The 26,769-nt window shown below is 52.3% G+C and overlaps 1 protein-coding gene across 1 annotated transcript; it reads left to right on the forward strand.

Moving 5' to 3' along the window:
* Positions 1 to 1,471: 1,471 nt before the first annotated feature.
* Positions 1,472 to 26,179, forward strand: LOC114222560 (sodium- and chloride-dependent betaine transporter). The gene is made up of 17 exons (XM_088025537.1): positions 1,472 to 1,485; positions 2,760 to 2,840; positions 4,109 to 4,120; positions 4,859 to 5,118; positions 10,926 to 11,060; positions 13,950 to 14,090; positions 14,874 to 14,961; positions 16,082 to 16,214; positions 17,454 to 17,588; positions 19,490 to 19,593; positions 19,903 to 20,027; positions 20,444 to 20,556; positions 21,084 to 21,221; positions 21,963 to 22,065; positions 23,922 to 24,022; positions 24,526 to 24,696; positions 25,884 to 26,179. Exons 1-17 carry the CDS (start codon positions 1,472 to 1,474, stop codon positions 26,019 to 26,021), a joined length of 1,992 nt encoding a protein of 663 aa, XP_087881663.1. The 3' UTR covers positions 26,022 to 26,179.
* Positions 26,180 to 26,769: the final 590 nt, after the last annotated feature.

Genomic DNA, 26,769 nt, shown 5'->3' on the forward strand with positions numbered 1-26,769 from the left:
GTGTGATTATAAACCTGTGTCCTTTCTAGATTAGGCTTCTCGAGGTATGCTCTGGGCACTTTCTCTAGGAAAATCCCAAGGAAAAGGGTAGTGGTTGTAAAGGTCCAGAGCCTTGCCTTGAAACCACAGAGGGCAGGTACTTGGTGGAAAACTCCAGCGCGTGATTCACCCTCCTCCTGAGCCCTCGTCAGTGAGGCCAACTCCCCTCCTGAGGTTCTCAGTTTCCAGCCCGGGGGGTGGTGGCTCCCTTCCTACTGCTCTGGTAAGAGAAGGCTGCACCCTGCCTTGTTCATCCTCATCTCTTCCCTCGGAAGGAGCCCGTACTGGAGGGGCACGGTGAGGAGGGGGAAGACATGAGGGACAAAAGCAGGGAGACGTGATCAGATGGAAGTCTGAGCTGGACTGGAGGGACAGAGCCCAGTGGGAGGGCTGTGGGGGGGGGCTCCCACCGTGGGAGGGAGCTGGGGGTGGGGGACTGGGGACAGAGGACTTGGCTTCCTGAGGTTGGATGTTGTAATCCTGGTGCACAAACTTTTGGCTTCAGTCCCTCCTGTTGCTTGTGGTATTTCTCTGTCCCTTCACTTCCCAGTACACTGGTGTGCGTGAGCGCGCGCGCGCGCGCGCACACACACACACACACACACACACACACACACAGCTGCTTTCTGTCTGGGAGTCCCGGGACAACAACTCGGATGGGATTCTGAGCTGGGAGGGACAGGAGGAGCAAAGGTGGAGGCTGATTCCCCTCTCAGGTCCCGGCTGTGTGGGCTTCCCCATCACTGTCCCGGGCACCGGAGGCATGGAGCTGAGCTGACCACGGGAGCTGAGCTTGGGACCGAGGTGAGCAGGAAGTGGAGGACGGGCTGTGTCTTTGCAGTCCCTTAGAGGGTGCTTGAGAGGGGCTGGAGGGGTGAGTCCTGGGAGGCAAGGTTTTGTAGGATTGTGTGTGTCTGTGGTACAAAAGACTGGGGCTAAAGGTAAGTCTGATGTTGGGGCATCTTAGGACCAGGGGCATCACCCCAGCTCCCCCAAGCCACCCACAGCTTCTAAGTTGCTCAGGGACGAGCCCGGGAAAGACCCAAGACCCGAGGTGGGGGGCTGGCCCTAGGGAGTAGGTGAAGGAGGGGTGATCACCTGACTGAGGGAAGGAGGGGAAACAGACAGAGCCCAGGGAGATGGGAAGGAAGAGCAGACGGGACAAACCTTGGGCATCCCTGAAGATCCATGACCTGCAATTAGCCATGCAGATGAGGGGTTCCTGCCCTCCCCCACGGGTCAAGCAGGGCAATCAGGGAGCCAAGCGTCTCCCAGAAGGAGGAAGCTGCCCCAGCTCAGGCTGTGCGGAGGCATGAGCATGCTTGTGCCAGAGAAGGGCAACAAAGGAGCGGTGGGGAGGTGCAGGCGGCCAGCAGCCCAACCTGGCAGCCCCCAGGCTGTGAGGGACTAGCCGGAGTCAGGTTTTGGTGCCATGCACACAGGTATGTGTGTGCAAAGGGACGTGACAGGAATGGCACCAGTGTGTGTACAGAAATGGGAACTGGTATGTGGGTGTGGGCTGAAGCAGGGCCTGGGGCATCCTGTGCCTCCTGTGCCCCCTGCGCCCCCCACCCTGGGTCCAGCGCTGGGCCGTTCCTGTGCTGGACTGGGAGGGTGACGGGCCCGAGCTGGGATCCCAGCGGCACGGGAGGGGAGCGGCATTTCTCCACCTGTCTGCTCCTCTGCTAGGCCCTGACCAGACCTCCTCCTCCTAGACCCACGCCCAGCTCCTGAAAACGGTTAATTTTGGACTTGCTAGCCTCTTGAAGATTTTCTTGGTGGGCACCACTGAGCCCAGTGTGGATGTAGGTGTCTTTGCTTCTGGAGGGCACTGACGTGTGGTGCACTCCAATGCATGACCCCGTATGCTGCTCCAGCTTGGCAGAGGTGGGAAGGGGGTGCTAGGGGCTGGAGAGGTGGCAGAGCTGGGACAGGGGAGATCTCGGGAAGGGGGAGATCTCTGGAAGTCATCTTGATTGTGGATAACACGGTTTATTCCTCACGAGTGGGCTAGGGGTAGACGGGCACAGTGGGGACTGGGTAAGGAGAGTAGGGGGGCATGTTGTCCTGTTGGTTTTGAAAAGTAACCCCCACGGGAGAGCTCTGTATAGCCTGTGTTTATGTCTGACCTCCACCTCGACATTTCTTCCCTGAGTCTAACTTGAATCCCACTTGCTGCACTGAAGGCCTGTTTCCTCTTGATTTACCATGGCTCAGGGCCAGCTTTCCTTTCCACATGCTCTTGCTTTCATTCTGCCGTTCCGGTTTTTCACTCTAACCCATAAATTATGATCTTTCCAGTAACCTTTAAAAAAATATGTTGCACCAGTATCAGCTCATCAGTGTGTGTTCTCTTCTTGTCTTCCCCATCCCAATACAACCCCAACCCTGCACCCAAACTGGACTCTGAGATTTGCTTCCCCGCCCTGCACTCGCCTCTGGTCTTCCCTTAGCTCACTCCTTGGCCCCACCAGGTCTCTCTTCCTTCCACTGTTGAGGACAGCTTGGCCCTGACATAGCTGCTTCTGGTCTGAGAACAGGAAGGCTTTTCTCCCGCCCACCTCCTTGGAGACCTTTGTGCTTGGGCTCACTCTGAGCTGAGCTACACTATGGCTTGGCAAGCAAAGGCAAAAAATCTCTCCTTGTCTTTTATCGATTTTATTTGTATGCCCCACCCTCCCAGCACCGCTGTTGAATGGCTCATTCTCTCTTCCAGGGAGACTTAAAGCCCAGAGAGGACGTGTGAGTTGCCTAAGTTCACACAGCAAGTTAGAGACTCCGCTCCATCACTTATTGTATTGGTAAGTTCATTCAAAAATAGTTTTACTGAACACCTGCAAGGTGTCAAGTCCTGTTCCTTCATCTCTCTGAGCTTCATTTCCTCATTGATAAAATGGACTTAATAGTAATACCTACTTTAAAGATTTTAATGAGGATGAAATTTAATAACGCATATGAAGAAGTACAGGTTTTTGGCACAACAATTAGTCAAATGTTAACTTTTATTAATATTATTATTGCCTGGGTCTGGACTAGACCTTAGGATTCCTGCCTGGTGTTTTTTCCGTTAATGTTTTTGAATTCATTCATTCATCCATTCATTGGTCTGATAACGATTCCGGGGCCACTCCTCAGGGTGCCCGAGCCCCAATTCTGTAGCAACTTCTACAGTTGGTCAGGTAGCACCATAGCACCAACTCTTTCCCCCAGGGCCAAACTGCCCTGTTCTTCCAACCTGACACTCTGGTTCTCAAAGCCTCCCCCACTCCCAGGGTCTGATGGTCTCCTCTGAACCTGGAAGCCTTCTCCTCTCCCTTCCTTCCCTCCTCCTCCCTTACATCGGGGGCTGAAGACCTCTGATTTCCATTAGGCTCCTCTCTCTTCATCTTTCTTCCTGGGCTGAGCTTTCAGTGGAAACCTCTGAGTAGGTCCCAATACCAGAATCTAACCCCGACAGGCTTTCCCATTCCTGGGATAACCTGTCCTCCAAGTCACCTTCAAAAATTTCCATAACCTCAAATGGCTCCTGCCACGCCTTTCTAACTGACTTGGGCTTGGGCTGTTGCCTGGGTTAAAAGGACCAACGAATAAACACAGACACTTGGTAAAAAGAATCCCTTGTGTTTCTCTAGAGCCTTGGAGGGGCATGGGGCACTTGGTAGCTTAGGGTCACTTTGATTTCCCCAGCGCCCCCCGGAGGTGAGGGGCACTGGGTGGGTGCTTCCCTCTGGGGCGGGAGCACCTCCTCCTGGCAGCTCCTTGGGAGCCAAGGTGGAGGTGGCTTCAGGGTGGCTGTGTGTGGGGGATGGGGGGGAAGGCAAACAAGGACTCCAGGTATAACACCGCAGTGCCCCAGTTTATCTCCTGGAGGTTGACAAATGGACAGTGACAGGGACAGAGTAGACCAAGAGAGTCCACGTCATTTCTCTGGCAGTCCAGGGAGCTTTGGGCTCTTTAGGAGAGCGGGGAGTCAGGAAGGACAGTGACCTGCTGTCATGCTCAGCCACGTCTGGGTCTCCCTTGAGGAGACCACCACCCCAGTGAGAATCGCTCTCGGATCGACCGCCAGGACCCCTTGCTTGTTCTCAGGGCAGAGGTACAACGGAGAAGGAAGAAGAACCAGGTTTCCCTCGAAGGCCTATACTTGGTCCTGGCACCAATCCCAGGTCTCATCTGGCCTTGTTCAGAGGCCCCACCTTCTCCTTCCCTCCCAATCAGACGCCCAGAGCTAGCTGGCTCCCATGTTTACCCTGAGTTGATCGATTGCTTGGCATAGGAATGAGCACACAACCAGCTAGCGGAAGACCGTGCAGTCACCTGGGCCACACCTGCCCTTTGACCTCCTGTCACCCCTGGCAAGCTTTGATCCCTTTTGGCTTGGAGGCCGGAGGCTGGGCGGGTGCCACTCACCCGACACTGTGGAGCTGGGCGGACAGGCAAGCAGGGACGGTGGCTGGCTGTAAATATCAGAAGGGACTCGCAATGAAAGACCCCAAGCCTTTTCCTCCCAGTCTACTCCTGTATGGTCATAGGCAAGCCACTTCATTGGTCAAGGCCTGGATGTCCCCCTCTGCAAAATGGGCAAATGAAGATTGGCTCCCTATTTGTTCTCCAAGTCTTGAGAGCAAAGTGTAACTTTCAGTGTAAAAGTCATGGAGAGTTTGGGAAGAATATCAACAGCCCAACGATATTAAACCATATTCCAACAATGGGAAATGTTACTGCAATATTCCAACAATAATCAAAGCCTAGGAGGGAGAAAACAGGGGTGGAGGGCACGCTTCGGGGTGGTACGGCTCACCCCTTCTTGTCACACCAGGCTCACCATCTCCCGGCTCCACAGCCTCCCAGTCCATCACGTCGCCATGGACAGAAAAGTGGCAGTCCCCGAGGACGGGCCTCCTGTGGTCTCCTGGCTCCCTGAGGAGGGAGAGAAGTTGGACCAGGAAGGCAAGGGCCAGGTGAAGGATCGGGGCCAATGGACCAACAAGATGGAGTTTGTGCTGTCAGTGGCCGGGGAGATCATTGGGCTGGGGAATGTCTGGAGGTTTCCCTATCTCTGCTACAAAAATGGAGGTGGTGAGTTCACTTTGAGGTAGGCGTGGTGGGGAGAGCTGTGCCTTGACCGCAGGCAGGGCCTACCTGGGCATCTCCTGCCTGGGGATGTGGTAGAATGGAAGGAGGCTGGCACAGAGTCAGAGAGCCCAGGGGTTCTCAGGGTCCTCCTCTGTGAAATAGGGATGATGCCTCCCAGGGCCACAGTGAAGGGTAACGGAGGCAATGGGTAGGACCAAGGAATCTGAGTGTGTAACCAGATAGGATAATACTAGCCTCTCATGATTCTGTGCAATGCCGGTTGCTGCTAGGAGTCATTCATTCAGCCAGTATTACTATGGGCCTCTCCTGGGCTAGGCATTGTTCTAGATACAGCACAGAACACATTCTGTGTGTTATATGTATTCTAGCGCGTGGTGGCAGATTACAGACAAAGAGGTAAAATGCATGGGATGTTGATGGTGAGGAGTGGAATGGTGGGAAGCCAAGCAGGGACGAGGGGTAGGGAATGCTGAGTCGTTGGCAATGTGCGGGACGGGGGGAAGGGCTAGAAAGGTGAAGTAAGGTGCCCAGGAAAGCTTGCGTTGAGGAGGTGACATTTGCGCCAAGACTTGAAGGAGGTAAAAGAGTGAGTCTTACAGATGGAGATCAGGTGAAGACCATTCCAAACGGAGGGGAAAACAAGTGCAAAGTCCTGGGGTGAAAGTGCACCTGGCCTGTTTGAAGAACAGTGGGGCAATGACAGATGTGGAGAAGAGAAGAGATCAGAGAGGTCACAGGGCTCACATCTTGTAGGCTCTGCTCTGCGATGGGAACGGTTGAAGAATTTGAGCAGAGAAATATGACCTTGTCTCTGATTTTTTTTTTAATTTAAGAAACATAATTTTATTATTTTTCAGCACTGGTAGTAAAAATGAGCAGGGATATGGTGGGAAAGGGCCAGATTAATCTTTTTATGTGCACAATTAAAGGCTTTTAGTATATTCATAGAATTGTGTAACCATCGCCACAACTGACTTTAGAACATTTTCATCATTCCAGAAGGAGGGCCTGAAGCCATTAGCAGTCACTGTCTTGCTGCCAGCCCTTGGCAGCCACTAATCTATTTCTGTGGCTATGGGTTTACCTATTTGGAATTTCCATACAAATGGAAGTATTCATTTATATGAATTTATTTGTGACTAGACAGATGCATCTTTGCCTTTTGAAGATACCTTTATTCTTCTTGTGGAAATTGTACACATTTATTGTGAAATCTGAAATATTCCAGAAAGGTAAAAAGAAGAAACATTCCTATTTAAAGATAATTATTGTTTAGAAAACCCTTATAGGGACGCCTGGGTGGCTTAGTCGGTTAAGCGTCTGCCTTTGGCTCAGGTCATGATCCCAGGGTCCTGGGATTGAGCCCCATGTTGGGCTCTCTGCTCAGCGGGGAGCCTGCTTCTCCCTCTGCCTGCGGCTCCCCCTCCTTGTGCTTTCTCTCTTTCTCTCCCTCCCTCTCTCTCCCTCTCTCTAATAAGTAAATAAGATCGTTTAAAAAATAGAAAACCCTTATAACACTATTCATATTTAATTTTTAAAAAAGATTATTTATTTTGGAGATGGGGGGGAGCAGCCGAGGGGGGGGAGAATCTCAAGCAGACTCCCCGCTGAGCGCAGAGCCTGACATGGGGCTCAGATCCCATGACCAGGGGATCATGACCTGAGCCAAAATCAAGAGTCAGATGCTTAACCGACTGAGCCCCCCAGGTGCCCCCATATGTACTTTGACAGGTGTTTACTGAGCATCTACCAGGTATCTTGTTTTGTGTTTCCAACCTTATAGTATTATTACCAACTACTTGAACGAATGGCTCCAAGAAATAGAAATGGGTTATCCTGGCAGGTGAGGGCTATGGGGCGAGGCTGGGAAGTGGGGGGTGAATGCTGGCCAGAGATTAGGGGGGGCAGGGAGAAGTGGTAGGGGCACTGACTTGTTTCTTTGTCCCCGGCCAGTTTCACGGACACGCGGGGCGTTCGTGCTCGAGCTGAAGATGATCCAGGCTGAGCACTCATTTCACAGAGCGCCCAGAATCCCCTTGGGATGTTTAGCGACTTGCCCAAGATTATAGAAGTGGTTGGGAGCTGCGGGCCCTGGGCGCCTGGTTCACTGGCTTGCACGTCACTTGCCCTGCCATCTGAAAAGGAGGGAGAAGGAGGGTCCAGGGGACAAGTTTTTGGGTTTAGGTGCCCACACTTCCTTGTCCTGCCTGGTGACTGCACTGTGGCCGTGGCCTCGGTCCTGGCTGTGCGGCAGCATGGGGATGCAAGCGCCTAGGACTGTGTGCAGGGACACGGCGCTGAGCCTGGGTTGTCTGTGAAGAGGCAGTGCCGGCAGAGTCTGTGTTCTCGTGTTAGCTCTGTCTCAACCTAAGTACCGGGGAGGACACCTACCCTGCCACCCCTCTATCCTGTCTCCCTCATCCTCCCCCAGATGAGGGGTGGAGCAAGGTCAGGATGGCTGAGAAGGTTCTGGAAATCTCAGGTCACTGGTCTTTGGGGGTCCAGGAAAGTAGGAATGTAGGTTTCCTCGTTTCAGTTAACTTAATAATAGATCTATGTGGGAACATGACTTCACCGACTAACTCAAATGTCACCTTTTTGCTTTAGGCTAGAATTGTACTAACTCACTATGATAATAGGGTTTATCTTGAGCTGACCGTAACTCCTTAGTTAGCAGTTAGGATGTGAGGGCGATCTGGCTGCGACATCTGTCACCCCGTTGATTGCCAGGGTTGATGCGGCTGATCTGGCTGGCTAGGCAGGTGTCCCCTTCCTCCCTCACCACTCCACGGGCGCCCCGCCCGAAGCTGTGTGCTTGGTCCAAGAGGACGACCTTCCCTGATAGGGGAGGACCGTTCCTCGGTCAAGGGTATACAGTAGCTGCGCTCCCCTGCTAGGACCCCCAAACAAGCTCTCCAGGTCCATTTGTGGGAGAACGTAGGGTAGTCAAGCTTCCGAGATTCCAGACACATCCAAATGAGGTGCTGCAGGTGGCAGTCTGCCTTGCTTAAAAAAAAAAGAAATGAATAAGAAAAAAAGCAGTTAAATATAGTGTTTACTGATATATTAATTAATTCATAATGAATTAATAATTAGTTAACCAACAGTTCTGTAGAGAAAAATCTTTCAAGAGGGATGAAAAAAATAGTGTTATTGGTGTAATAATATCTTTGGTTACAAAAAAACCCCAGGGAGTCGCTAAACTAGATCATCCTCAAAAAATGGCTCACCCCAAAAGAGAATTTTATGAATTCTGAGTTTCCAGATTGCTAGTGGTTCCAGAGTGAGTGCTTGGCAGAGCTAATAAGGCATACCTTAGAACAAAGGGAGAGAGACTATAAATGCGTCCCAAGTCACCCTGTCCTCACAGATCCCTGGGGGGCCTCATCCGGCTACCCATGCCCAGAGCATGGGCAGATGCCAAGAGAACTGTGGGCCAGGTCAATCTCCCCGAGTGAGGATTCTCAGCCGTTCACTGGAGGGGAGGATGTTTGCAGTGATAGTATGTTGAAAACCCAGGGAGAAAGCCAAGAACGGACGCCTGTAGGCGCTCCAGGACCAACCTCCTCCCACTGCCTGCTGTGGCCCGGGGCCTAGCACTGACCTTCCAGGCCTGACTCAGCCTGAGGGTGGCCCAGCTCCAGGCCTCCTGAGCTCTCGCCCGTGTCTGTGGGGCAGAAGTCTATGTGCCAAGGATAGGGCTGAGGCCGTCCCCTTCAGGAGAGGTAAGGACTTCGCACAGCCAGCAGGAAGGGGCCCATGGGTCACATGCCGCCAAAGACTTCCCATAACGCGCCCTCTGGGTGAGCCCCTCAGCCTCACCCCTGTAACCACCTAAGCCGCGTAAACCGGAGTCAGTGGTGTTACTCAGGATGGGCAGGCAAAGCTGGGGTTAAAAAGGACTTCAGGACTTGGAGAATTACCAGCTACTGTGGCTCCGGAGGGCCCAGAAGACTCACAGATCCTTCTCCTTCACTCTTAACATACTGCTACTGGCAGTGCAGATGGGTAGGAGAGGCCAGGAGGGCGATTCGGAAATGCATGTCAAAGTCCTTAAAAAACTGTTCAAGCCCCAAGGGTGGAAGCAACCCAAATGTCCATCAATGGACAAATGCATAAACAAAATGTGATATATACACATGAGGGAATATTATTCAGCCTGAAAACAGCATGCATAAACCTTGAGGACATGAAGCTAAGTGAAATAAGCCAGACACCAAAATCATAAGTACTGTGTGATTCCTCTTATATGGGGTGTCTAGAAAAACAATTCATAGACAAAAAGTAGAATGGTGGTTACCAGGGGCCGGGGAGAGGCGGGGAATAGGGAGTTAGTGTTTAATGGCTACGGAGTTTCAGATTTGGACGGCTGAGAAGGTTCTGGAAATCGATGGTGGTGATGGTTGGATAACAGTATGAAGGTACTTAAGGCCACTGAACCTTACACTTAAAAATGGTTAAAAAGTAAAATTTATGTTATATACATTTTACCACACAAAAAAAATGTACATACCCTCTGACCTACCAATTTGCCCACTGGAAATTTATACGAAGAAGACAGTTAGCTAAGTGCACAAGGATGTGGACACAGGATCGCAGTGGGGTTTCTAATGAAACAACCAAAGATACCTGGCCAGTGGAGGTATCGATGAAATAAACTAGGGTACATGCTTATGGTGGAATATGATACGGCCATTAAAATGATGCCTTCTATATTTATTGATATAATACGTTCATGATAGGTTTTTAAATGGTAGTCAAGGAATATATAGTAGGTTCTTATTTTTGCCCAAAAAAGAGAAAAAAAAAAATATATATATGTATTTATGTGTGTGTGTGTGTGTGTGTGTGTGTTTATAAGAAAATTGGAAGGCTGTACAATGTTTTTTTTCCTTTTCCCCCTTTGTACTTTCTATTTTTCCTACAAAGTAATGTGGATTACTTGGGTAAGAGCACAGACTCAGGATCGGACCACTTGGTGTGATGCCTTACTCTCTTCATCTGTAAAATGGGAATAACAGTGGTACCTGCCCCATGGGAGGTGGTTCTGTGAGGATTCTGATGTTGGTGGAGCATTTAGAAGAATGCCTTACACACAGTAAGCACAACATAAGGGCTAAGTGTTATTTTGGTGCAGTAAACAATAATCTGTTTACCCATGGGTACACTTCTGAGGTGAGGTATACGTCTTAGTGACTGAAGTGGGCACCGGCGACTTAGCATTGTCTTTAAGTTCCCTACTTTGCTGGATGCTTTTTCGGCCTGGCCTCCTGTGGGGGCCTGTAGGTCAGTGCCTAATTACATAACTGCTGAAAAACATACCCGAGAAATGGCCTTCTCTGCTGGGACCCCAGTTTGGATCAGAGCCTGGTGGAGGGAAAAAACCATCTGAAAATTATTAGAGGAAAAATAATTTTTCCAAGGTGTTTTGTTTGTTTTTCTCTAAAATGTAACACACTTGATAATTTAATAAGCATATCAAATTATACAGAACACATGTTTTGGTTCCAAAAATAATAAATGGACTAAGTTTGTAAAGCACACTGAGAAAATAAATAGTGCATCTATTAGGATTTCCACCCAAATGTCCACTCCTCTTTCTTCAAAGGTCTTTCCTATCCTGAGTGGGGTTCAGACTGGAAAATTTCTGCCCGTCCCTGTTCGCAGACAGGAGGAAGCCGACGTGGGCCCCTGGGAGGGTGGGGAGGGAGACTAGGGATGCCGAGCAGTGGGACGCTGGCCTCCCAGATGGGTCGAGGACTCAGCCCCTGCCCCCTCTTGTTCCACAGGAGCCTTCTTCATCCCCTACTTCATCTTCTTCTTCACCTGCGGCATCCCGGTGTTCTTCTTGGAGGTGGCGCTGGGCCAGTACACCAGCCAAGGCAGCGTGACAGCCTGGAGGAAGATCTGTCCCCTTCTCCAGGGTGAGTGTTCCCCTGTGCCCTCCTACCAGGGTCACCAAGCGCCTCCATCCCTCCATCGCTCCTCCCCTTTCCTTCCCTGCCCCCACCTTCTTATTCATCTACTCTCATCCTGTGCGAAGTGCTGTGGGGGACACAGGAAGAGTTGTCAGACTTTGGCGGGCCCAAAGCTTATAGATCCTGGGGAGGAAGGCACTCCTCAAGAAAGACAATACAAAATCACCAGTGCAAAATTAGATGCAGAGCTTGGAAGGAGTTCTTGCAAGTGAGGAATCCTGGAGCTTCATCTTCATCAGCTTCCTGGAAAGCTGTTCCTGTGTATATGGCGCGGCCTCAGACGTGCCGCCGAGGTACATAACCATAGGGATGATGATGATGATGGCTAACATCCCCTGAGCCCCGCTACGTGTTAGGGCTCAGGTAAGCACTTTACGTGCATTTCCTCATTGGATCCTTCAGTAACAACTCGCTTAGTTATTTGTAGATGAGAAAATGAGATCCTTTACTGAGGATTTGAACCCAGGTCTCCCTGAGCTGAAAATTCATGCTTTTTCTCATGTTAGGAATTAGGTTAGGGATTAGGTTAGGGACAGCTCCTGTTCTCTCTATGGACTTGCTGGCACTAATGTGAGCGGCTTGGGGTGTCCTTCCCCCACCCCATCTTTAGCTGATTGGGCCAGTCCCCTTGAGGGGGGGCTCCCCAACCCTTGTCTCTGAGAGGTTCCTTGCCTATGGGAAATGAGGAGAGGACTCTTTCCCTCACGTCAGTCTCTGAGGCAGCCCCAGGGACTAGGCTATCTGGGTTACAGCCCAGCTTAGTAGGTGGGGAAACCCTGGCTCCTGAGCAGGCTGGGAACCTGACCACTGATTGGGGGTTTGGTTGCGGGGACCAGGCTCGTCTGGTACTGATTCCTCTTGGGGCACCCATGGGACCCCTGGAGGAGCAGCAGTGAGGGGCTGGGGAGGGGCGAAGCTTGGCCCACATACGTTTCTACTCAGGAGTGGCGAGTCCTGCTGGACGATTGTGGCCTTAGCCAGAGCAGCGTTCTGCTCTGAAGCCCAGCAGTCGCCTAATGTCCCACCCAGTTGGGCTCTATCCCTAGGACCAAGCGAGCTCCTGGGTGGCAAAAGGTAGGGCTGGCCTCTCTGGAACGCATCTACTAACTCTCCAAGGGGGTCACCACAGATAGGGTGAGCAAACCAAACATTGGAGGGGGGTCGGGGGGAGGGATTCCTGCTCCTTCCCTCTTGGCCAAGTTGAAGAGACAGAGACTCCAAGGCCTGGAGTCTCAGGGTGTGTGCACCGATGTTGGTGGGAGGGTCCAGGCTGCCTGCTACCTGCCCTCCACCGGCCTGAAGGCACCCACCCCACAGTTCACCCTTCCAGCACACGGAGGCCCCACCCTGTGCTCACCCACCCTCCCTCCCTCCCTCCTCAATTTACACACAGGCACAAGTTTCCTCCCCAGAGATCATCCCTTTCCTCAGAGATGGGGCACCCCCTCCCCCCAGCCTGGCTCCCTGCCTTCCTCCCGGGTCCGGTCGGGTGTTTACAGGCGGTGGGAGCACAGCGCGTTCCGGCGGCGAGTGGCCGCACAGTGGCCGCTTGTTTGGGTGTATGGGTGTCTGTGTGTGCGCGCTCCGAACAGCCCGGCCGCCCGGGTCCCCGGGGACCCTCCGCGCCATCAGCAGCCCCGGCCACCGCTCCTCCCGAGGCCCCAGCCCACGGTCGCTTTAGGGCGCCCCCGCCCCCCACGCCTGCATGCTTTGCAGAGACCCAAACGCGGGAAAACACGGGGCGGGGGGGCGGTGCTCTGGTCGAGTTGGCCAGGCCCGCGGGAACAGACAATCAGGGTGGGCTCGCCCGGCCAAGGGCTGGTTTTGTGGACAGTCTGCATTGATTTTCCGACCTGCCTCGGGGCTGTGCTTCGTTAAGTCATCCTGGAGCCCGGGCTTCCCGGGCCACGGGCCCCTCCCCAGGACGCGGGGCGGCTGGGACCTGGGACAGGGTGCGGCGCCCACTCCTCCGCCCGCTTTCACACCTTGGGACTAACGGCCGCCCTGGCAACGTGCTACTTTTAAAATGACTGTGGAAAAGATCCCACGTTTGCAGGAACAGGCGGGCTGGGGAGGGGGGAGGCGAGGAGTGGGGGGACTGCGCCTGCCCTTGCTCTCTCCCAGCCCCACCGCCAGCCTCCACACTGCTCCCCCGCGTCCGACCTGGGCGCACAGGTCCCGCCTCGGCTGACACTCTTGCCCCTTGCTGGGCGGTGAGCTGGCATTTTGAGACCAACTCAGGCTCCAGGGCTCTTGACAACCAGCGACCTCTTCTCCTTTGTTTTTTTCTTTGCTGGTTTCTTTTGGTTTTTACTCTTATCCTGAGACTGATTCTTACCAAGATTTCCCTACTTACTCCTTTGTTCTTCCTGCCCTTTTTCATTTTACAAGTAATGTGTGATTGTCATAGAAAAACTAGAGAATGCAGATAGACAAAAGGAAAAAAAAACTTTAACAAGTGAACCAAAATCCTATCACCTCAAGAACCACAGGTAGCTTTTGGATGACAACCCTTCCAGAGTTTATCTCCTAAAAAAAAAAAAAAAATGTCAAGTAAATTATGCATAATGAGAAAAAAATAAAAAAGAAGATATACATTCAAATATATATATTGCAAAACGAAGAATGCAAACCGTGGTGTTCTGTAACCTGTGTTTCTTAGAAAAATGTGCTGTCTGAGGCTTCTTGGGCCAATAAAGAAATCCTGGTGGTTGTCTTCGGGTAGCACCCAATCCCCTTCTAGCCGCGGCGGGAGGCTTCCGTGTGGCTCTGCTGGGCTAACTTGATCTCTTGGGTTCTCCCTGTTGCTACCCTGTGCCTCCCCTCCCCCCATAGGCATTGGTCTGGCTTCTGTGGTCATCGAGTCTTATCTGAACATCTACTACATCATCATTCTCGCCTGGGCCCTCTTCTACCTGTTCAGCTCCTTCACCTCTGAGCTGCCCTGGACGACCTGTACCAATAGCTGGAACACAGGTATCCATGGTTTCGGCCCCTGAGCTGGGGCCTCTCCCTGGGGGCAGGGCCAGGCGGCAACCCTTGCCTCAGAGCTGGGCTGTGCAGGCTCTGGTGCCGTCCTGCTGGCTGACCCTTCTGTGGGAATCTGGACTAGCCACCAGGAGAACCGAAAACCCCACCCGACTGAATGTTTTGTGCCACTGTGAGGGGTTATCATCACTCACTCCGTGCCGGGTGCTAGACATAGAAGGCTGAGCATAAGCCCCGTGGCCCAGCGCTCCGTGAGCGTGTGGTCTACTGGTAGAAAGGGACAAATTAATCAAATAATTAGAAATTGCGATGGGTGAATGAAACTGCCGAAATGGTACCACAGTGGGAAGAAAATTGCTGGCTGAGGGCTGAAGACTGAGGAGGAGCCCACCATGTGAACAGCAGGCTGTCTGGGGGGAGAGCAGGCATGAGGACACAGTCCATTTGTGTGTTGAGTGGAGAGAGTGGGCCAGTTCTGGGGGCTGAGGGATCTGAGCTCTGTGTCAGAGGTTGGGTGGCGGGGTGGCCAGAGAAACTGCCAGATCCACTAGAACAAGAGCAGTAGGAGGAACATGGGGAAAGGGGGCTGGTCCCATGAACTGCCTGGCTGGTCAACTCCTGGAAAATGGGGGCTCCACAGGAAGCTCTTGGGACTGGGAATGATGGGGACTGCCAGGCTGTAAGGTCAGAGGGTCAGGGGGGACGAGGGTGAAAGGGCATCTCTCCCCATCTGGTCCCTAGCTGATGCACAGCCCCCCTTGTCCCCAACAGAGCATTGCATGGACTTTTTGAACCACTCGGGAGCCCGAACAGTGACCCCCTCTGAGAACTTCACCTCACCTGTCATGGAATTCTGGGAGTAGGTGCTGGGCTTGGATGCCACGTGCCAGGGGCCACAAGCAGGAAATTTGGATGTCTGAGGTCTGGGACTTGGAGTGCGAGTTTAAGCCTTTCTGTGCACGCTCTCCAGTGCTTACCCACCTCCCCCTGGCACATCACTGGGACCTGGGCGAACACTCACAACTACCCATACTTGTCCACTGACACACTCCCAATGACCCCGAGTCCACCTGTGTCCAGCCAGACTCACACATTGACCCATGTCGACTTGTATCCTTGCACCCATCCACACCCCCAGGCACCTACCTACCTACACCTTCACACCTACCCACATGTGTGCTGTGTTCACTGGTGCATGGCAAATGGGCAAATGGTCTGCCCCAGCTCAGGAGAGCAGATGGTACACATCACTCCCCAGCTCCGTGTTCAATGATGTTATGTTAGTAGCTCGAAATTGGCCAAAGTGAGCGTATTGGTACTGCAGAAATTGGCAAACCCTATATTCACACCTCTGCCATTCCACATGGCTATGCCCTTACATCTGCCCATGTCCACACGTGTCCACCTTCATTCTTACAAAGGTCTGCCTGTACCCTCATGCTTACCCAAAACCCACACGTATTTGCCAACACCCACATGTGTCTACCCTACACCCTTATACGCATATGCCCTCATGTCACCCCGAACTCACACATCCACCAACACTTACGCACACACATTTCCACCACTCCCTGCATTCTTTAGATACTAAAACATATTCAGCCCCCGTTTGATACCCATGTACTTGTGCATCAACCTGCCTATGTAAGTATCTACTCTCCATCTGCTCATCCATACATTACTTACCACCCTCACTCTCTCTCTCTTTCTCTATCTCTCTCTGTACAACAGAGAAAGCTGGATGGTTAGAAAGACAAAGATACCTATGGGATTACGTGATTTGGTCTTCTAACAGCAGGGGCATACAGACCACAGGTGGGAACATGGCATAGCCATGGGGGGCTGCAGTGGGATGCAGAGGGGAAGTCTGAAACATGAGACCCGGGGGGTCAGCTCTAAGAATCAAGAGACTTGAAGACAAACGTCAAGTTGTCCCCTTTTGTCTTTCACCTGGTTATTTTTTTTTTTTCCATCCTCAGGAGACGTGTTTTGGGCATCACCTCGGGCATCCATGATCTGGGGGCCCTGCGCTGGGAGCTGGCCCTGTGCCTCCTGCTGGCATGGGTCATCTGCTACTTCTGCATCTGGAAGGGGGTCAAGACCACAGGCAAGGTGAGGTGTTCTGGCTCCTGGTAAGCTCTCTGTGGCCCCCAGAAGCCATGGGGACACTCACAGTGTCCCTCTGGAGAACTGAAAGAGTAGTGTGAGGGAGAGGCAAGGTGAGAACAGGGGAACAGTAGGAAGAGTTTAGCTCAGTACAAGGAAAGACTTTCTGTTTCAATATGACTGTAAAAGACCTGTTTACATAAGTAACATACAGATCAAAATAAGAAACACGGAAGTCCTCCTAATCACTGTACCAGCCAGCATGGTGGCCATTTGGATCTAGTAATCCCCGTTAATGTTTTGATATTGCCTTCTAGTTTCCTTTATAGGTGTGTTTGTGTGTCTCTGGATCTATTATGTGTGTACATGACACAATTAGGATCATACACTTTTACGACTCGCTTTTTGTAGCATGTGGTATGAATCAGCAAACAGAACTGTCTTTGAAGTGGTGAGTTTCCAATCATCAAGAGGGTTCAAGCCAAGAACGGACAACAGTGGCTTATTGTAAGCGTAGAGAGTTCAGATTGGAGCCATTATTTCCAACCCAGGGAATCTGAGGTTGATGCTTCATGCTTTTCAAAGCCAGGAATAGACAAGATACTGACTGCTCTGATTACCCAGTTCTGGGGGCAGCCTTCCCCTTCCCGGGATTGTTGTAATAATAATAAAACTAGTAATAGTGATAATAACACAGATATTGCCGTCACCTCCGGTAAGGAGCTGAGCATGCTCAGGGAGCAGAGTGGACCCCTCAGACAGTCTCCATATCCCAGAGCTCAGGCCACTGCTGCCCCTCCAGACTTAAGCCTGGAAAAGTACAGTTTAAGGTTTGCCACAGGTCACTGTGTGGATCTGCTCCCCCTCTGTCACCAGGACCCGCCTTCACCAGGGGGCAAAGGGAGAACAGCCAGGATGAGAGATTTCGGGAGACCAGATTCTGGATTTTAAAATAGTCCTCGAAATGTTATGGCTGGAAGCTTGTGCCCCTCCCCGTTGCCCTGCGGACGTGTATCTCATACTCCACGTGCCTCGAAGCCCGAGACCCGCTAGAATGTGTAAAGGAAGGTGTGGAGAGTTGCAGGTGCTCAGCCCCTCTTGGCGTCTCTAAGGAGGTGTCTGACGCTGAGCTGGGTGTCACTCTTGCTGCCTGAGGAGGGCTGACAGGAGGACGGCCATAGGCTCCCTGGCACCTCCTGGCGGCTGTGTCCACAGCAGGAGTGACCTGAGCCTGTTTCCCTCCAGGTTGTTTATTTCACAGCCACATTTCCCTACCTGATGCTGATCATCCTCCTGATCCGAGGCATCACCCTTCCCGGAGCCTATGAGGGCATCATCTATTACCTGAAGCCCGATTTGCTTCGCCTCAAGGATCCCCAGGTAGGAGCTGTGCTGGGGACCAGTTCCCCGCTGTCTCCCACCCCAAACCACAGCTGTACTTTTGAAAGTCTCTGGTTGCTTTTCTCTTGGTTTAAAGGCAATATATCAGGCGCCTGGGTGGCTCAGTCGTTAAGCCTCTGCCTTTGGCTCAGGTCATGATCCCAGGGTCCTGGGACTGAGTCCCGCATTGGGCTCCCGGCTCTGCAGGGAGCCTGCTTCTCCTTCTTCCTCAGCTGCTCCCCCTGTTTGTGCTCTCTCTCTGTCAAATAAATAAAATCTTTAAAAAATAAGAAAAAAATAAAGGCAATGTATCCCCACTGGAGAACAATTAGGTAAAGATCTCTTGTAATTGGCTATATCTCTATGAGCATTCTAGTAGATTTCCTTCCAACTCTTTTTTTCTTTTTCTTTTTTTTTAAAGATTTTATTTATTTATTTGAGAGAGAGAGAATGAGAGATAGAGAGCACGAGAGGGATGAGGGTCAGAGGGAGGAGCAGACTCCCTGCTGAGCAGGGAGCCCGATATGGGACTTGATCCCCGCTGGACTCCAGGATCATGACCTGAGCCGAAGGCAGTCGCTTAACCAACTGAGCCACGCAGGCGCCCCAACTCTTTTTTTCTAGTTCGTGTGTGTCTGTGTTTTAACATAGTTGAGATAATTATATAGAGATGTATCTTTTTTCATTTAAATTATATTGTAAGCATTTTCCATGTTATTAAATTCATTTGTAAATGTCATTTTAAACACTTGCATATACTATGTTCTCCATCTATCATCCATTCAGTCACTCATTCACCCAAAATGTACTGAGGACCGGTTAAGGGCCAGGTAGTGCTCTAAGGATGGAGTGGGCAGTGTGCACAATAGACCAGGTCCTCTGAGCACTCACACGCGGGGCAGGTGTCATCAGTCTGCTCTTATTCTTGGACATTCAGGTCAGGCACTTTTTTTTTTTATGATCTTATATATAGCTGCAATGGACACTGTGTTTAAATCTTGGACCACATCTCTGATTATTTCCTGACAGTAGTCAGACTTGGAATCACTAAGTCCAAGAATATGTGCGTTTAAGTGTCTTGAAATGTACTGGCTTTAGAGAAATATAGACTTTCTCCACCAGTATTGGAAGGTACCCTTTTTTTCTCCAGGGCCCATGAGAGATTCCATAATAATTCATTTTAACCCTTGATCTTCAATAATTTGAGAGATCAAAATAGTATCATTTTGGGGTGCCTGGGTGGCTCAGGTGTTAAGCGTCTGCCTTCGGCTCGGGTCGTGGTCCCAGGGTCCTGGGATCGAGCCCCGTGTTGGACTCCCTGCTCAGTGGGAGGCCTGCTTCTCCCTCTCCCTCTCCCTCTGCTTGTGTTCCTTCTCTCACTGTGTCTCTCTCTGTCAAATAAATAAAATCTTAAAGAAAATAGTATCATTTTGTTGTTTTAATTAATTTATTTTTTTTTACTACTGTGAGGTGGGACATTTCCACACAGATTTACTGTGCACTTTTATTTCCTCCTCTAGGACTTGTCTGAGCACATTCTTTGCTCCACCCCCCCCCTTCCCCAAGGAGTCCTAGGTTTTTTTCTTTATATTCTAATGAAGTGGCTCTTGGCCCCAGTCTTGGCTGCCTGAGGCCCTCAGTGCTTTGGAGTGAGCCCCGTGCTTTCAGTTCTGCCCTGCCTTATCTGGGCGCCGCCCCTCCACCCAGGAAATCCGAGTATGTGGGGTCTCCTGAGTGCCCCCAGAGCCACATTTAAATGGGCCTGCCTGTGAAGTGACATGTGAGTGCAGGGTGGCGAGTGAGTGACTCCTGGGGGCACACCTGGGGGCCAGTGGGGTCTGAGGGGTGATGGCCAGGTGCCCCCCCCCCGCCCCCTGCCACTTTCTTGGGGTCTCATATAGGTGTGGATGGACGCGGGCACCCAGATCTTCTTCTCCTTTGCCATCTGCCAGGGGTGCCTGACCGCCCTGGGCAGCTACAACAAGTACCACAACAACTGCTACAGGTGATCGGAGGGGTGGGGTGCTGGGCACCCTGGGGTGGGGCGCTGGTCTTCCTGGAGTGTCCACAGGGAATCTAAGCTTCAGTTCCCAGACTGAATTTCTTTCTCCCCTCCTTTTCTCCCTCCCTCCCTCCCTTCCAATGATCCTTGATTTTGGTCCCTCCCCCATTCTCTCTTCCATCCCTCTCCTCCCGCGTCTTTCACTTCCCTTTTCCCTCCCTGCTCCCCACTGACTGACTTTGGATCTCTCCTCCCCTGAGGGATTTCTTCCTCTTTTTTCCCTCGGTTCCTCTGCCTCCCCGCCCCCCACAGGGACTGCATCGCCCTATGCTTCCTCAACAGTGCCACCAGCTTTGCGGCCGGGTTCGTGGTCTTCTCCATCCTGGGCTTCATGGCCCAAGAGCAGGGGGTGCCCATCTCCGAAGTGGCCGAGTCCGGTAGGTACCACTTCGCTCTCTGGACCCTGAGGGGAGAACACAGATCCCTCCACCAAGGTCCCAGGCAGGAGTCCCAGGAGCTGGCTGATGGGAAAATTTTTAGCCTCTGGGGCCCCTGCTTGGCACCGAGGAGGGCCTCCTGAACCATGGGGGGTGGGGAGGGAGCGGGACTGAGGGTGGGTGGGCAGACCCACAGCTGCAAGCATGAATGGATGCACACACCAGCTTCCCAGAACCAGACAAGCCAAGTGATGGATGAAACTACCCTCCCCTCTTGCACCACTCCTCCACACACACACTCACACTCTCTCACGCACACACTCATGCACACTCACACAGTGCCTTGGGAGAAGGCTCTTCCCTGAGGGCAGTGAGAGCAGGAGGGAACTCTGCTGACCACGCCTTGTGCCTGGCAGGTCCTGGTCTGGCCTTCATCGCCTTCCCCAAGGCTGTGACAATGATGCCCTTGTCCCAGCTGTGGTCCTGTCTTTTCTTCATCATGCTCATCTTCCTAGGGTTGGATAGCCAGGTTTGTCACCCCGCCCACCCCACCGCACCCCTCCCTGCCCTGGCGACCCTCTTGCCAGCTTCTGCGTTTCTGGCCATTACTTCCCTCCATCTCCTTTCCCACTGACCATACATTCCAGATCCCCCTCCACTTTCTGGGGCTTGTCCTTGTAGTTGGTTGGGTGACCCCTGGTCTCAAGACCAACCTATTCTGTGGGGGGGCCACCTGCCTTTTCCCCCCAGGCCTGACCCTTCCCCATACATGGACACCCCCCTCCCAGATGGCCCTCCAGCCTCCTTCCAGCCATTCAGCTCAAGCTGCCCAGCCCCGCCCCCCAGCCTTGGGGAAAGAACATGTCTCCCCCTCCAGCCCCCATGCTGGAACCCTCTGTTGTAGAGATGTGGCTGGGGCGGGGCTGGCCACCGCATGTCTGCCCTTGAGCACCCCGCCCCCATGCTCCTGTGCGTCAGCATGGGTGAGTGGGGTGAGAGGGGGCCAGGGCAAAGGGCAAGCTGCACCTCTCACCCCAACTCCCCTCCTGCCCGCAGTTTGTCTGTGTGGAGTGCCTGGTGACAGCCTCCGTGGACATGTTCCCCGGTCAGCTCCGGAAGAGTGGGCGGCGAGAGCTCCTCATCCTGGCCATTGCGGTCGTGTGCTATCTGTTGGGGCTCTTCCTGGTTACGGAGGTGAGCAGAGGTGTGAGCCCCCCCGCCCCCCCGCCCAGGGGTGGGAGCCAGGGGGCACACCTTCCTCAGTGGCTCCTTGGCGGTGTTGACACCGGCTCTACCCTCGTCACAGTAAGGTTGTAGGGACCACACAGTAGAAACTTACCTGTGTTCAGTTAGCTCTTTTGGTGTCAGGTGACAGAAACCAAATGCTAGCCAGCTTGAGTGGAAAAGGGAGTTTTTGGGGGGCCAGGAAACTGAAAAGTCTAGAGATAATTGGTTTCAGGTATGGTTGGATCCAGCTGCTCTCCTGACATGGTCAGGAATGCCATTCTCAGCCAGATTCCCCCCCTGATAGTAAAGAATGCTGGTACAGCTTCAGGCTGACCTGCTGCCACCCCCACCACCATCCCCCAAGGAAAGAGAGGGACCGTCTCCCAAGAACACGGTGAGCGTCCAGCACTGGCTCTGCTTCGGGCCTGGAGCAGGCTGAGGAGCACACTCAGAGTGAGGTGGTGCCAGGTTCTACGAGATAGGATGCTGGGCAGAAAAAACAGTGTATGTCGGAAGTTGTTGTCCTGAGGTCAAATGAGGGGCCTGGGGGCAGGGGTAGGCAAGGCCAACTCCCTTTAGTTGCAAGGAGTGACTTCCCACGGGCTGGGCAGGATGGGGGCCCAGCTGGGTGTTTGCACTCTCGCTGCAGAGTGGGTCCCCTGCGCGCCCTGGCCAAGGCCCTGCCTAGCTCCACTGACTTCTCCGCAGGGCGGGATGTATATCTTCCAGCTGTTTGATTATTACGCTTCCAGTGGCATATGCCTGCTCTTCCTGGCCGTGTTTGAAGTGCTCTGCATCAGCTGGGTGTACGGTAAGTGGAGGGAAGAGAGGGAGGGGGAGCCTCTGGGCTCCCCCCTCCCCGGAAGGCCATGATCTGCCCAGGAGGAGAGATCGGCTGTGCCGGCCCTCTGGTTTCTATAGGTCTTTGTATTGATGCCCTGGGACGTTCATCCATTGCTGGGAACCCAGGCATTTCTCATTATGGCAGATAGAGCTCGGGTAAGGTAGTTTCTACAAAACTGATTTCCCGCAATAGTGAGAGGAATTAGAAACAACAGGGAACAGTTTTCTTGATACAGAAGCTGCTGGAAGCCCTTCGCCAGTGGGAATCCTAGCCAGAAGAGAGATTTAGGGCCACTTCGTCTGAGCATCCCCATATCCCCACATTCCCTTTCTAGGTTATCACCCAGACTTTGCTTGAATACTTCCCTGAACAGGAAACTCATTCCCCTATTTCTGAGGTAGCTTTTCTCCTTTTGGCTGTTATGCATTCCTTTCTTCTGCTGAAGTGAATTCTGCCTTCCTTTGACTTCCACCACCAGCCCCCCTCAGTGCTGGGGTGACTCGCCAGTGGTGCTGAGTGTTAGAACGTTCCTGCCTGATGACAGTAGGTGGGGGGATCCTTTATGCATTGAGTCAATGCACTGCTAATGCCAAGCAACGTGCTGACGTGTGGCATACATAATCTTGCAGCTCACACAGCAGCCCTTTGCAGGGGGAGGCGAGGCTCAGAGAGGTAGGTCTCTTGCCTGAGCTCACACAGCTAGTATGTGGAGGAGGCATCGTCATACCCCAGGACCCTCGGGCTCCACTGCACCAGGTTGGGGGAACGCACTGCCAATGTAACAAGGCTTGGGGCAGAGAGGGTAGGTGGGTGCCATGTAGTGGGCATGAGTAGGAAAGCAATGAGTAGGAAGGTTTTTATTTCGCTACCCTAAGCCTTCCTGTCTGGTGCCCTCCTTCTCCCTGGACATGTCTCCTCTCTTCTCACCTCAAGCATCTGATGTCTTTCTGATTTTCCTCTGCTTCTTCTCAGAACTTGTTCCCAAAGAGGATCTGATAAACTCCATCAGAGTGAGTTCTAAAGAGCTGAGGAACCGTAATAGTTTACACCCTCCCAGCAGTATCTGGTTGTTAGCCGGGGGAGAAACTTGGAAGTCAAAGGAATGACTCCCTAATGGGGGCATTTCATGCACACCGGTGATCAGTGGGAAGTTATTTCTTTGCTGAGGAAGGGCCAGAGAGGCCCTCCAAGGGTCTTTCCTGATGGATCGGTGGCTCTCTCCTCCTTAGAGGACTGGCTGGGCCTGGATCTGGAGCAAACAAGGACAGTAAACAAAACCAGTCAGTGTTTCTCCAAACACAGATCAAGGCTTTTGCCATGCCTTCCTGAGAACGCAGAGTGGTTCCTCCAGAGTCTAGACTGTTGTTCCCTTCCCAGTGGCTTTCTGGCCCTGTGTGAGTTTAGCGTATTAAGCTGGTACAGTGGGACCCTTGCTGTTTTTGCTGTTTTGACTTGAAACCGAATTCCTCTCTGCAGCATAGATAAATGAGCATTTGCATAGCCATTGTGCCATTTTAGGCCCACATCCTCCTCTGTGGTTAGGATTTAGGGTCTTCATCCCTAGACAAGGGGACGAAGGATTGCACCGGGAGGTTGGGTGACTCTCTCGAGGGCTCCCAGCTTTTTGGTGGCAGCCCCTTCTCCCTCCTCACTCCCTGCCTTGTGGCTGGGGTGCCAGGGACCCATCTCATTCGCGTGCCCTGATCCAGTTTCCCCTCACAGGGTGGGGGGAAGAGGGCAAAGCCAGGTAAGTCCTCCCCAAATACCCACAAGCTGTCTCCTTCCTCCTGTTCTCACACTTTTCTCCCACCGCACCTGGGCAGGGGCAGATCGTTTCTATGACAACGTTGAGGACATGATTGGCTATAGGCCATGGCCCTTGGTGAAGATCTCCTGGCTCTTTCTGACCCCTGGACTTTGCCTGGTATGTGCCCACCCAGCTACCCTCCTGCCTCCAGAAGACTTGGGGACAGGGAAGAGGATGCCTGAGTTCTGGGGCTGCTTCCCCGCCTATCCAGTTACCTGGGGCGGCTGGTCCGTTTCCCTTTCTAGGTTGGTTCTCCTGCCCTTCCTTTCGGGGGCTGTCTCCTTCCCCTGCCTCATTCCAGTTCCTCTTCCATTCCTTTCTCTCAGCACCTCCATCTGTTGCCCGACTTCCCAGTTAGTGGTCTCTTTCTGTCTGCCTGCCGAGGGCTCCTCCACCTTCTTTCTTTTTTTCAGAGCTCCTCCTGTCTCAGTCCTTGGGCGGGGGTGGGGGGGGGGGTGGGGACATGCCTTGGCCCAGGGCTTGTAATGGCTTTTACTAGTCTACCTCAGTGATGCACTACAGTGCATTAACTTGTCCTCTGTCCCTGGATATTGAAGCAGGTGAAGAGAGGATTTCAAGGGCTCTCCGTCTCATCTGTGTCCACCTCTCCCTCCTTCCAGGCCACCTTCCTCTTTTCCCTGAGCAAGTACACACCTCTCAAATACAACAACATCTACGTGTACCCTCCCTGGGGCTACTCCATCGGCTGGTTCTTGGCTCTCTCTTCCATGGTCTGCGTCCCACTCTTTATCATCATCAGCCTTCTGAAGACCCAGGGTTCCTTCAAGAAGGTAGGGGCCGGGGCAAGTGATGCATGAAAGGGGTTTGCTGAGAGAGGTTGTAGGCAGGACACCATGGGTGGAGCCCAGCTCTGAGTGTGGGGCAGCGCTTCGGTCTCATGGAATCTTTGAAGACCGGTCCAATGGCTTCATTTTCAGAAATGTTAAAAAGTCCTGGAGTCCTAGACCTTCAGAATCTGACCTCCAGCAGATCATGTGGGCAGGTTGACCAAGGGTAAACTGTCAGAGGCTTAAGGAGGAAACTGAGTCCCAAAAAGAAAGGCACCCAGACACAGAGATTTAGAGAGCACAAATCCTTCGCTCCCAGGAAACTAATAACCAGCTATTACAGTTCATTTCATACACAGGCTCCTGGCTTCTTTTCTTATCTTAATTCTGGGGAACCACATGCAAAGTCTCCCTGTTTAGAATCTAAGACATGCATTCCTGGAAGGGGGTAGAGCATGTCCCACAAAGACATTATACTCGTCAAAATCTAACAGGCCTATAAGTTACCGAAAAACCCAACCTGCAATAAGCAAATAGGCTTATTTTCTTTCTACATCGAGAAGGACCAGAGATGGATGCTGTTGGCATTTGGTTCAGCTGCTTAAAGAGGTCCCTAGGGACCAAACTCTTCCTATATTTCTGCACCTTTGTCTGAGCATGTCTTCGTCATCATGCTCACCACCTCATGGTCACAATAGGGTTGTCATGATTCCAGTCATCACATCTGCATTCAAGGCAAGAAGGAGGGGGAGGAGATGGTACCAACACCAATAATAATAGTAGTACTACTACTCATGTAATAGGGACTTATTGATCACATTATAATAGTAATAGTAAGAAGAACAAAAATAAGCACTTATTGATCAACTTACCTTTGCCAGGCATTGTTCTCTGAGCTGTGTACTATTATCATCCTCGATGTACAGAGAGGGCACAGAGGGGTTAAATGGGTTGCCTACGATTGCGCAGGTAGTAAGAGAGCAAGGATGGGAACCTGGCCAGTTCCTGGTCCTAGTCACCATGGTGTTGTCTCTTCTCTCTTCTCAAAATATTTATTCCCGTATTCACTCAGATTCTACTGACCACCCCCATGTGCCTGGCTCTGACCTGGGCCCTGGGGATACACACAGGACGGAACATCTGTGTCTTTCTCACCAGTAGCACCCATTCGTTCCCTCTTGTCTCCACAGCGCCTGCGACAGCTCACCACCCCTGACCCCAGCCTGCCACAGCCCAAGAAACATCTGGATGGTGGTACCAGCCAGGACGGCGGGCCTTCCCCAGCAAGGGAGGGGCTGGTAGTTGGGGAGAAGGAGACCCACTTGTAGGATGTGGCCAGCAGCCAGGTGGCTATGGAGCCAGGAACCTCTGTCAGGGCCACTACGGTGGACAGCCTTCGCCTCTGTCTCTTACCGCTGTCTGGCTGGGAACCTCTGTGATGTCCGTGGGTGCCCCCAGCCAGAGGCCAGGCCGCTCTCTTCTCAGCTGGGGCAGCTCCTTCTGGTGGGCAAGGGGTGGTCCCGCTGCAACACGCCATCCTGTTGGAACACACCTTCTTATTTATAAAGGAGGGTGGTCTTCTTTGAGTCCACCATCTGATTCTAACACATTACGCTGTATGGGAGCTCCCACTGTAGGGATGTTCCAGCTTCCTGTATTTGCGCATTGGGAGGGTAGCGCTGACGGGAATACGTATCACACTTTGACTCAGAGAGCCCGATGGAACACAACGTGTTGGAAGTGACAACTGAACACGCCATATTGGATTCTGACATTCCATTAGAGGGGGTCCTTCCCTAGGCTTGGTGTTCTGGAGTCCATGGGGAAGGAACTAGAGAACAAAAAGCCTTCACAAGCCATCATGGTCTTGAGTTTTCCTGGAGGCCTCTCAAGGTGTCCCTGGTTCCACACTCTTCCTGCAATATGTGTCCTCAACTCACGGAGCATTGGAATGGAAGGAACTTAAGAGACGATCCTTAGACTGTTCTTTGCTTTCCTGTGCCTGAGGCAGACATTGCTAATTGATTACAGAGTCTTTCCCACTTCACAGTCCTTCCAAATACAGTGCTCCAGGAA

This window comes from Eumetopias jubatus, unplaced genomic scaffold (assembly GCF_037043125.1).
Source record: "Eumetopias jubatus isolate StellerSeaLion01/CBP00866 unplaced genomic scaffold, mEumJub1_p1.0 scaffold_8, whole genome shotgun sequence".
NCBI classification, from domain to species: domain Eukaryota; kingdom Metazoa; phylum Chordata; class Mammalia; order Carnivora; family Otariidae; genus Eumetopias; species Eumetopias jubatus.

What these genes read in the sequence shown, in the direction of transcription:
- LOC114222560 (XM_088025537.1), top strand. An exon ending in CCTGTCATGGAATTCTGGGA is followed by an intron (nt 14,962 to 16,081) that starts GTAGGTGCTGGG and finishes TTCCATCCTCAG; the next exon opens with GAGACGTGTTTTGGGCATCA. An exon ending in CCCAGGGTTCCTTCAAGAAG is followed by an intron (nt 24,697 to 25,883) that starts GTAGGGGCCGGG and finishes TTGTCTCCACAG; the next exon opens with CGCCTGCGACAGCTCACCAC.